The sequence below is a fragment of the Eriocheir sinensis genome, chromosome 43 (genome assembly GCF_024679095.1).
Source record: "Eriocheir sinensis breed Jianghai 21 chromosome 43, ASM2467909v1, whole genome shotgun sequence".
Taxonomy (NCBI): Eukaryota; Metazoa; Arthropoda; class Malacostraca; order Decapoda; family Varunidae; genus Eriocheir; species Eriocheir sinensis.
The window spans coordinates 8,917,314-8,929,340 of record NC_066551.1 but is presented as its reverse complement, the minus strand read 5'-3'; the positions used below and the strand labels follow the sequence as shown (position 1 = coordinate 8,929,340).

At 39.5% G+C, this 12,027-nt stretch overlaps 1 protein-coding gene across 11 annotated transcripts in view; it reads right to left on the bottom strand.

Moving 5' to 3' along the window:
• LOC127010441 (zinc finger protein 668-like) overlaps positions 1–12,027 on the bottom strand; it is a 50,992-nt gene that overhangs the window by 37,017 nt on the left and 1,948 nt on the right. For 9 of the 11 annotated variants that reach the window (XM_050884604.1, XM_050884599.1, XM_050884609.1 and 6 more), the window contains 6 exons: positions 9,641–10,953; positions 7,967–8,076; positions 5,995–6,141; positions 3,452–3,724; positions 3,162–3,273; positions 2,326–2,560 (listed from right to left, as the gene is read on the bottom strand). In XM_050884604.1, coding sequence (XP_050740561.1) covers positions 2,326–2,560; positions 3,162–3,273; positions 3,452–3,724; positions 5,995–6,141; positions 7,967–8,076; positions 9,641–10,915 — 2,152 coding nt within the window. In that variant the 5' untranslated portion in view covers positions 10,916–10,953. Of the gene's footprint in view, positions 1–2,325; positions 2,561–3,161; positions 3,274–3,451; positions 3,725–4,753; positions 4,915–5,994; positions 6,170–7,966; positions 8,077–9,640; positions 10,954–12,027 lie in introns of those variants that run through there. The other 2 variants (XM_050884610.1, XM_050884611.1) reach the window with 2 other exon arrangements.

Genomic DNA, 12,027 nt, shown 5'->3' with positions numbered 1-12,027 from the left:
CGGTAACAAAAAAGTCCTTTTTGTGTATTATTAATATCTTGAGTTTCATGCCATCTCAAAACAAAGCAAGCATGAAGCTCCCAGACCACCTGCACATCCAATGGTGCATCTCCTCTCTGAGTGCATAAGCCTGTCAACATTTCCCTCCTTCAACTTCCAAGTTTTGCTAGCAAGTATTACAGCCCTCACAAAGCCACACACAGGGAAAGACCCTTTGACACTAATAAAGGTAAAGCTTCCTGAATTTCCTCCAACCATTTCTAGTTCTGGCAAATGAAAGACCACTTCCTCCACTTTCTGCACAAATCATGTTTTTCAAGTACAAAATTCTTCCATATATCTATTGAAACTCTCAAAGCTCTATCTCTAAGCTTGACCTCTTCATCAAGAAGACTAATCTCTTTCTAGTCATATACTTTTCCTGCATCTGTCTAATAATGAATTAAAAGTCCCTCTGACTGGCCTAAAATCAAACAATTTCATCCATCTTAACTGTCTCAAATTAATATTTTCAATACCCTCTCCGATACCTTCATAACATTGTCTTTTTTATACCCCTATGACGTCCTCTGTCAAGAGCACCCCCCTTACTTATATACTCATTTACAGTTACATTCTTTAGCCAGTCATCTTGAATTTGTATATGATAGCACTTATCAGAGTTATAACAGAATTCATTAATAACATCTCTGCAGCCAACCCAAACACCTCAGTAGTAAAGTGGCTAGCATGTCTGGCTGTGGATCTGCAGGCCTGGGTTTGAATCCCGGCCTGGGGAGTTGGCGTGCAGCCCACCCACTGTTTGTCCTCCCTTTTGGGCTAGTTGATAACTGGGTACCTGGGGAAACCTGGGGAAGGTAACTGGTAACCCAGATGTCACCCTGGCCCTGTATTTACCTAGTTGTAATTTTACAGGGCCTGGACTTATGCTCGTGTGGTCCTGTCTCCATATCTATACTTGTCCAATTTTTCCTTAAAGTTGTGCACGCTCTTCACCGAACCTACATCCTCACTTAGTCTGTTCCAAACCTCTATGCTTCTTTGCGGGAAGCTATATTTTTTTATGTCTCTCATACATCTCATCTTCCTTTTCTCATTTTTTTTATTTGTTCTCGCGTGTTGCTGGTGTTTCTTGCTTCTCTTGGTAGCATCTCCTCGTTATCTACTTCCTCCACTTTATTCCACAATTTATAAATTAGTATTAGGTCTCCCCTCTCTCTTCTTTGTTCCAATGTTGGCAGGTTCATTTCCTTTAACCTTTCTTCATATGACAATCACTCCAGTTCTGGAACCATCTTCGTTGCCATCCTTTGTATTCTTTCTAGTTTTTTCACGTGTTTCTTCTTATGGGGAGACCACACAGTTTCTGCATATTCCAACTTTGGTCTAATCATAGTGGTAATCATTTTTTTCATCATATCTTTATCCATGTAGTGGAATGCTATTCCTATATTTCTTACCATTCTATGCGTATCTCCGAATATCCTATTTACATGACTGTCTGACTGTTGATTATCTTGTATTATCACTCCCAGGTCTCTCTCTTCTTGAACTTTTAATATTCCTCCATCTCCCATTCTATATGTCCATTATGGTCTCCCTTCACTCTTTCTCATTTCGATTACATGACACTTCTTCACATTAATTCCCTCTCCCATTTTTTACTCCAATCCCAAATCTTATTTAGGTCCTCTTGCAGAATTTCACACTTTACTATTCCTTGTGTCTCAGCAATTTTGCATCGTCCACAAACAAACACATAACTATTTACTTTTTCCAGCATATCATTTATATATACTAGGAAAAGTATTGGTGCCAGTACCGATCCTTGAGGCACCCCACTATCTACATTTCTCCATTCCAACTTCATGTCCTTTACCACTGTTCTAATTTCTCTTCCCTTTAAGTAACTTTCCATCCAATTTTTCATTTTCCCTTTCAATCCTCCTTTGTTTTCCAGCTTCCATGATAGTGTTGTATGTGGAACTTTGTCGAAAGCCTTTTTCAAATCCAAATACACGCAGTCCACCCATCCATCTTGAAATCCTCACTATCTCAATCATATTCAACATTTTGAGGATGACTGTAATGATCCCACCATGCATCTTCAGTACCCTGTCATTTCCATGCACAATACTTCCTCCACCATTCCTCTCACAATGATCACCTATGATGTTCATGTATTTTCTTTGATTAGACTAGACTAAATCTGCTGCAACACAACTCCTTAAAAAGAAACAATAAAAAAATCCCACTACCATACAGAAGAACTAGTACTTCTCAGAAAAAAATGATAACTTTCCACACACTCAATCTTAAACTTACCTCCTTCTTTATGAACTGATTTGTGCACCCTGAGTGATTCCTCATGACGAAACTGTTTGTTGCATATTTCACAGGTGTAAGTCAGGTTGAGGTGGGTTCTGAGGTGTCGTGTCATGGTGCGCTCCGTCTTGAACAATTTACCACAGTGTGGACACTCCTTGTTGATGGGGCAGTGAGTCAAGAGGTGTGCACGAAGACCACTCTTCTCCACAAAACATTTAGTGCAGATTCGGCACTGAAAGAAACAAATAGTAGAAATAAAACATAATAGAACTCTGTGAACCTAAATTTTCCATATACAGTGGGGCCTCCCACCTAGCATTTTTCTAATTAGCAATTTCAAGTCTAGAAATAGGATAGCAACAGTCCCAAGTTTCATAATTAACTGTCAAAGCCGTGGAACTAGAAAAAAATATTCCCACTGGGTGGGAGGAATGAGTGGGCAAGTTGCATCAAGATGCCCCGAAGAGACATTGTGTGGGGAGTTGTGTGGGAAGAGTGGCGCATGCTTCCTGAGTTCACTTGACTCACTGGTCACGCGACACTGTGCAATGTTACTAAGCTAACAAATCTTGCCAAGATGGCGCTGAAAGCCACGCCGAGTCTGATGGGACAGTGAACGAATAAATAAACCAAATGGTGCAGTACATGACAATATCTCTTCAGGAAATGGTGTTATTAGATTCCAGTTCTAATGCCTATTGATAACTTCATACTTAACTCTTGATACTTGCATCTTCATTTCTTAACACCAAAACTTCCTGTCACACTCTTAAGTGTGATCCTTCCTCATGCATATCCCTAAAATTCTCTGACAAAGCAGTCTTGAGTCTTACCATGTAAGTTCTCTTGCCTTGATGATAATTGAGATGCCTCAGGAACCGACTGCGACGTCTGAAGGTTTTGCTGCAGTAGGGACAACTCCGCTCACCATATGAATGAAAATCCCTGTAATAAAAGTTTAAAAAGTGTAAAAATACTGTAAGTGAACAACTATGCATGTAACAAGTATCTTGCATAGACTCAATGGGAAAATTTAAATGACTTGCAAAAGAAAAATGAAGATTATGTATCATTTAACAAAGAAAACATCTAGATAGCAAAAAATTATGATTTAAATCTTTACTTTAAATTTGTGTTGATTGAATTTTGTTTTTCTTCTGTGCTTAGTCTGCCTTGTGATTCCTCTTTCTCCGCCTCATCTTCTAGTCTTGCTTCTGACTCCACTTCCATCTTGATATCAGCAGATGCACCAACAGGAGAGGTGGGAGTGGCTGTGGTAGTTGTGGTAGTGGTGGCCATGGAAGTGACAGTGGATGTTGATGTGGGAGTAGCAGGGGTGGTGGAATGTGTCTCCTCCATGTGCTGCTTGTAGGAGTCATAGCTTGGAAAATCTTTTCTGCAAGGGAGGACAGTTTAGATGAACATCCTGAGGAAAAGTGATGAAGACTAAATGGCAGATTGTGTGAATGTAATGATGTAGGCGATGTGTAACATACAAAAAAAATGTCCATGCTGAAAGTCTGTTTGTTTGAATGATTGAGGTATGAGGTCTTGGAGCCAAAATACATGCCTACTGAAGATGGTAGAGACACATTGAAAATAGAGAAGAAAAGGTATTGTAAAAAGGATCAATAACAATAACAATGTTGGGAATGCAGATGGACATGACATTATGTAAAACCGAAAGATGCAGAAAGACTATGAAAGCAAGTATGAGGATGGGAAATAGATTATTCTAAAGCTGAAGAGATTGATTGGGGTATGCAGTAATCAATCAATTAATCAATGGGGGCATATGCCGGGGGGAACGCTGCCTCGCCCACCCTACAATGCCAAGGCCAGGGGTCCCTCCGGGCAAGTCTCCATGCAGGCCCCCTTCCCATCCTGAGTACCTCATGACAGGATCTATCGACTTGCTCAAGCCATGAACTCTGTGGGCATCCTCTTGGCCTCTTCCACTCAGGATTGCCTCTTACAGAGACAAACCAATGAGCAGGGTCGGTTTCTGGGTAATGTGCCACATGTCCATGTAAATGGAGTTGGCATTCATGGACTATGCACGTAATAGGCCTCGAATCAGTCTCACGGAGTAGTCACCGGCTTGACACAAAGTCATTCCAGCAACATCCCATGACAGTGCATAGACACTTATTATCAAAGATATCAATCCGCCTCTCCAAGTCCCTGTTTTGTGTTCATGTCTCACACCCATAGGGTAACACAGGGAGCACAGGGACTTGAAGATCCGGATCTTTGTCCTTCTACACAGGTATTGACAACGCCATATACTCGTGCTGAGCGAGTCCATAACACCATGGGTCAAGCCAATCCGCCATAAGACTTCCTGGCGAGACTCACTGTTGTTCTGAACTACACTACCAAGATACGTAAAATTTTCAAAGATCTCAATGTCCTCGCCACATACATGAACAGACTGTACTGTTTCATCTAGCAGGCCTCCAAACACCTGCGCCTTGGTCTTGGCCCAGGAGACCTGAAGTCCCGAGAGCTTCGCCTTCTCGACGTGGCCTCTGCTAACATGGCAACTGTTGTTAATGTGAGAGGCTGGATACCCAGCTGCTGGCTCTTTTGGTTACCAAACTCCATATGATGCACATCTTCTCCACACCACTAGAATTCTCATAACTTGAGAAATACCCTGAAAGAAAACCTGGCTGTTAGCATCAAACACCCAGACAAGTCCAAGTACTCACATCAAGCCTACTCGTCATGAGGAACCCAGCGGACCAGACCGAGTAGTTCTGCCACCACCCAGCTCTACGATTACCTCCTACATCGTCTCCCAAATCTCCAAAATCCCCAGCTAAGTGGCAGATTATATTTGGCCAATTCTATTTTTGTCTTGGCTTGAGATAGGATCGAGTGAGGGAGTACTTCAGGTAAATTCATGTCCTTTGATTTTAATTGGTGATTAGCATTAACCTCAAAAGTTGAGGTTAGTTTTTTCCCACAATAATAATAATATATTACCATAATGATGATAATATCTTTATTTCCCCTTAAGGCATATTAGAAGAGGCATACTGAAAAAAAAATGCAACAAAAGGAGTGCAGAGACAGTGTTGACATATCAAAACTTAAACACCTCACAGATGTTGATAATGTTCCAAAAGGCACAGCTGGTCTTACTTTTAACCTCTGTGTGGGCAACATAGTGGGAAACACAGCTTGTGTGTTTCAAATACCGCCTGGGTTATGTCAGCCTGTCTTGGTATGGACTACACTTCATCAAACCAAGTGGTGAGATAGACAGTCACCACTGTGATGAAGTTGGGTGAAAAACAGGGTGAGCTTCTCACTTTTGACCTCTGTGTGGGTGAGGTAGTAGGATATGACAACTGTGCATTTTTAATACTGGCTGGGTTATTTCACCTTGTCTTAATATGGCCATTCTTATTACATATTATGATTATGATTACTATTATTATTATCATTATTATTATTATTGTTGATGTTATAGTTGCACTTTTATTGTTTTGGGGAACTGTGAATTTGAATGATTGATAAGTGAGTTAGATTACCAAATTTGAGGGATTTTTTTTTCCAATTTTGAATCTGGCAAACTAATATTCACTAAACTGAGGGGTTTACTGTATACCTGTTTCTCAATATGTATTCAAGCTTTAGCATCACTAAAAGCCCCACCTGCAGGCAAGGCATCGAGCCTGTTGGTTACAGTGGACACTGGAAACGTGGGCCTCATACTTGGTCTTGCTGTAGCCCTCCCAGCCACACACGTAGCAGGTGAAGGCGTGCCCTTCCTGCCGGTGACGGTCTCTGCTGACCCTTGTCCTGCAAATCACAGCCATTGTTACAACACCTGCATGAGAAAAAGAACACAATCTGGGAAGTGTAGCATTCTTTTGACAAATTCAAGATCATCTCATAGGTACAACAAAACTTCCACCCTAGATGATTTCTCCTATGAAAATTTCACCCAATCAGTTCCACCCATAGAACATTCCATCCATGTAAAATTACACCCATGGAGAGTTCCAGTCCTGGATACTACATTCATTTCATTAAGTGATTTGATTTTGGCCAATCTCATTGGCAAAATATATGACTGTTTGAAAAAAGTTTTGTACAATAATGATTCCTTATTTGCTCTTAAATAAAATGGTTTAGTGCTTTGGCATTTCTTCAAACAGCCAATGTTGTTGATGCTTTTGAAAATCTTATGAAGATATACCAGGTATTCTTTTCATATTCTGAATGCACCTACATTGATATCTAACAAGGGAGGGATGAACAATGCAGCTAAGTAGACTAATTTCTCTATCAAACAGGAACATACAAAAGCACTTTTTGCATGACCAACCTAGAGCTAGTCCACCCAGCCCCAATCCATCCAGGAGTGAGAGAGCACTAGGTGTCAGCCAAGGGTTGTGTCCCATCTCCTTGGCTTTGATAACCCAAAAGTACAAACTTAAGCCCCCAATTTTTATCTTTTACATCATGGAAAGCAGCCCAAAGGCTGAACAAAAACAAAATATCCCATAAACCACAGTTCTTACATACAGAACACAGGCAGAGTTCCAAAAGATTGGCCATATTTGGATGGAGAAATCTTGATACACCCCTCTTGAAAGTATTCAAGTCTTAGGAAGAAGGAAATACAGACCGAGGAAGGTTGTTCCAGAGTTAACCAGTGACAGATGAATCAATGAGGGTACTAGTTAATTCTTGAATAAAGAACTTGGACAGCATAGGGTGATAGGGGTGAGCTATAGTAGAAAGTAACATGCAATGGGGCACACAAGGGGTGGAGGAATTCAGTTAGCAAGTTCAGAAGATCAGTTAGCATGAAAATATTGATAAAAGATAAAATCAGTTAAAAAGAAAACCACACAAAATTATAAATTAAAACTGAAAACACTATTGTAGGATCATGATGAAAAATAAATAAACTACAGTTTACCAATTAAAACTGAAAATACTTGTGTAGGATTATGAAAACAAACAAACACTGCAGAGTTCCCCACTAAATAACTTGTGTATGTTTATTCTCTCTTTCCATTTTAATTTTCAAACAAATTTTTAAACCATTATAAATTCTAAGGTATTTGAAATGAATTGCTAGTTTGTCATGTGACTCCACAAGGCTGGAACTTTACCTGAGTGGAGCTTTGCACAAAGTATACTTTCCAATGATTTACCTTTGAAACAGATGAACTTTCCATAGGTGGAAATTTGTAGGGGGTGGAATTTTCTTCAGTGCAATTTACATAAAACCCTTAAATATTCTGATGCTTTTTGCTTGGAGCTCCAACTAGAAGGTGGCAATGGTAAAAATCTTGACTTTCTCATCTTTATCCCTCTTACTTTTTTTTTTACACATTTCAGCCATCACTCTCATCTCCCTGATATCGTAATTATGTCAACCCATTTTCCAGATAACCTTTCTGTACCCACTTTCTTGTCCATAGCAAAGGAGCATTAACAGACTCACAGAGCCAAACCAAACTTTTCTTCATACTTACCATGCTTCTTTTAGGAGTGGCATGTAAAGGGGAATTATAAGACATTGGCCTGCCCCATCTTAAAATTAATGCACATATATGAATTTTCAGCTACAATGGAATAAAATTTATGAAAATTTAGTGCAAGCTTTCACCTGAACATTGCATCACAGCTGCCACATTCCCAGAGAGCTGAGGATGGTTCCCATTTTAGTTCCTTTCGTTTCTTACAGGTGCCAGCACCCTCTGCAACATCACTCTCCTCCTGAAGGTACAGAAAGAACATCAGCTGCTGCTTCAATAATACAGCCACGGGATTTGGGTTTCTGTAAGGCTGGTTAGTTATTACATACACTAGTCATTCTATTTCCAGGTATATAGTCAAAATAAATGTTGCTGAAAAATGCATACATTATAATCAACAGTTCAAGAGATCATCCCACGTCATTTTCAAGATGAGATAAAGTAGTTATTATGATCTACATACAAGTCAGTGCCCATGTACACACCCACATAGTACATACATGCACGCACACATACACCTGCACACACACACAAGATTTTGAGAGGCTTAAAAAATTACTTAAATGAGATACATGACTGGAGTAGCCACTGGGAGATGGAATTCAACATAAAGAAATGCCATATAATGAGAATTGGAATGAGTAAAAACAGACCCATGGCAAAACATATATGAAGGAAAAGATGGATACAGATGCAGTAAACAGTGAAAGTGACCTTTGAGTGATTGTTCAAGGTACATTAGCCCCTGATAAGCACATAAATACAATATTTGGAGACATATAGTCTGTTGCAAAACATTAGAATGGCATTCTATTATATGGATCAGGATATGATGAAAAAAATCAAAACAGCAATGATAAGACAAAGAGAGAGTATGCAGTAATAATTTGGTTCCATCAAAGATAAAAAAATATATTAGGAAGGTAGAAAGGAAACAAAGGATAGCGAACAAAATGGTATAAGAGTTGTCGAGTCTGCCATAGGAGAGAAGAAAAGGAGACCTAATAGCTTTGTATAAATTTACTATAGTCCGACTCAAATATGAAGTCAGTTTGGATGGAGCCCGAACCTCTTCACAGCGGTGCCGCATCACACCCAATACATCACTCTCTCCATCATATGTCATCTAGGTACTATTTGAATTTGTGCATCAAATATTCTGTACACATTAGATAAGCTTTGGTATAGCTATGGCCAGGGGACTCCCTGAGCGGGCCCCACCCAAACTGACTTCGTAGCTGGATCAAACTATGGTGGATTGGACAAACTGGATGGAAGTGACCTGATTGTGACCCAGGGGAGGAAGTGGCAGAGAGGACACATTAAGAAGCTGAAAAAGGGAACATGTCTGCAGGACAAAATGAATTGTAGTTTCCTACATAGAAGTATAGATGACTGGAATGGTCTAAGGAGGGAGATTTGGGAGCCAGGAAGTGTCCATCAAATGAAGGAGTTTAAATTACTATAGACATGGAGACAGAACTATCCGAGCTTAGCTTAGACCCTGTAAACCACAAATAGGCAAATACAAATAGGTAAATACACACACACACACACACACATATTGCAGATACGGAGACGGGATCACATGAGCATAATGCCCAGGCCCTGTAAAACTACAACTAGGTAAATACAACTAGGTAAATACACACACACATACAAAACAAAAAATGACAATGAAGTAAAAATAACTATGATTCAGAACAAATGATATAAATGAAATGTTAATAAATAATTAAAAAGTAAATAAATGCCTTCAAATATTCCCAAACACAACAGCATTCAAGCATTACTTCTAAACTTACTTTGTTTGCAATCTTCTTGACTTTTCTGATTCGAGATGAACGGCGTAATTTTTTCATATCTTGAACTTCAAACTTTAAGGAACCATCTTGGACATTTTCAGAGTCTGTTATTTGCATATTTGTTTTGTCCATTTCCCTTTCTTCAGTCACTGCTTTTGTGCAGACTACATCCAACATTTTGGCTTCCCCAGCTCTCTCCTTTACAGCAGAGACTTTTGGTGCAGCTGTAATTGCTTTCAACTCCTTAGACATGCTATCCTGCACACCAACCCATTTGGAGCATGTTGGAGAGCAGCTTGTGGAATCTAATTGTATTTGCCCAACCTCACTGCAGTTCTTCACCTCTCTGGCTTTACATTTTGGCACAGAGAGGTCAGTAGTTTTCTTTTTCTGGGGTAATATACTAGTGTTATTCTTTTTTAATGCTCCTTTATCTGTGAAGCAAGATCTTTGCTCTACCCTCGCCTCACTGCCTCTACTGTCTGAAGCAGTGATTGTGATGATCCTGGCATCTGGTAACACTGAACTCCTTGGGTAATCTTCCCTTGCATGGGTGTAAATTTTATCATTCATTTCCTGAGAACTTTTAATGTTTGGATTTTTAAATCTGTAAGTGTTTGATTGCTCAACCAAAGAATTTTGTGTTTGCAGAGGAACAGATTCATAATCCTCACTGAACACCTCACTTGTTGCTATGGCTAGGGCATCAAGGTGGCTTGCAACAGAGGAGGAGAAATTCAGTGCAGACTGTGAGGGTGGCGGTGGTGGTGAGATGGTCAATATTTGCTTCTCTTGAGGCAAATCATCATCATGCAGAACTCCTTCTGTGCTCAGTACCTCATTTGATATTATGTATCTGCCATCTTCTGCTGAGCTTAATGGTTGTGGTAATATGTAAGTTTTGCCATTACTTGTGAGGAGTGTCACTGTGCCTTCACTCGACCCCAAGTCTCCTGTCACAATGGGACTTTCGCTTTGTTTCATATTAGCCTCACACTCTTTTCTTTGAGCCTCAGTCTCCTCCGGCTGTGCAGATGTTATCTGAATGACTTGGCCATCAAAAAGTTGAACATGAATATGATTTGCTGATCCTAGAGACCCAACTTCTGTGGGCAGTGTGGTAACAACTGTCTGAGGACCTCCCACCTTTACTAAATCATCTACTTCATGACTTCTCAAAGCTTGTGCGTCTCCTTTCATGTCCAGTGTGTCTGAAGTCTTGTTGATCTGTGTGTTGGTTGTGCAAGCGGTGCATTCTTTACTGCTCATCTTCATCCTTCATGCCAGCATTCCACCACCTACACACCTCAGCGCTGAAAACAAGGAACTCATTAATTAATTATCACTAAGATGCTCTATACAAAAAAAAAAAAGCAATAACTATTGTGCAAGGAATGATTACAAAATTTGAATTCAAACCTACAGACCTTCATGTGCATGGAGTTTGGTCATGTATGTACTTGGCATGTCTTTTCAATTAAGCCAAATTACGTAAACCAGACTGACAGTTATTCTGTGTATCAACATACATGTATGCGTGTGTGTGTGTGTTTGTGTGTGTGTGTGTGTGTGTGTGGAGAGAGAGAGAGAGAGAGAGAGAGAGAGAGAGAGAGAGAGACTGCTGAGTGAGTTGATTTGAATTCTAGAAAATTTAAAAAAAAGTTTTTGACATTCATTTTCAGAAGTTATTGATGGAGTTCAAAATTGTCAAATTAAAGAGATCTAAAGGTTAGCAGGTGTAACAACTGCCTTTGCAATACTGCTACTTGTAATTTTTCTTACGTGTAGATAAACCGTGATTCCTTCTAGCTAGTTATGTATGATTTCTATGGTGGAAAAATAGGTATTTATCCATAAAAACACCCAACTCACTCAAGTGGTCAACACTATTTTTATTCTGATGTTCATCTTTCATTGTATGTACCCATATTTGTTAGAAAGGCTCATTTTTGCAATAAATGTTGCCCTTCACTTAACGTGGATGAATGCTGCGAGCTGCCTTTCTATGGCCAATTATTTAGTCTGTTGTTTCAATTCTCCAACTAACTGTTTGGTAAATGCACCTCCAGAAGAAACTGAATAAACATGAAGAAATATAGCTATGAAAAACAAAAAACTAACACTCATTCCAGGTAATGTAAATTACCAATATGAGGAATTACAAACAGTAGCTCTAAAATTTTTGCCTGCTCTCTGTACTAATACTAAAAAATGCCAAATTTTGCCAAAAAGTAGCTAGAATGTCATTTCTGGTCCTCAACCAATAAAAAATATTGTCACTTATTATGCCAGTCATAGTACTGCTTTGCCACAGAGAAAGGTAAAACTTAAATATTTCCAGTTCCATGAAAATGACTAGTTGCATCATTTGTTCATTGTAGTAGTAT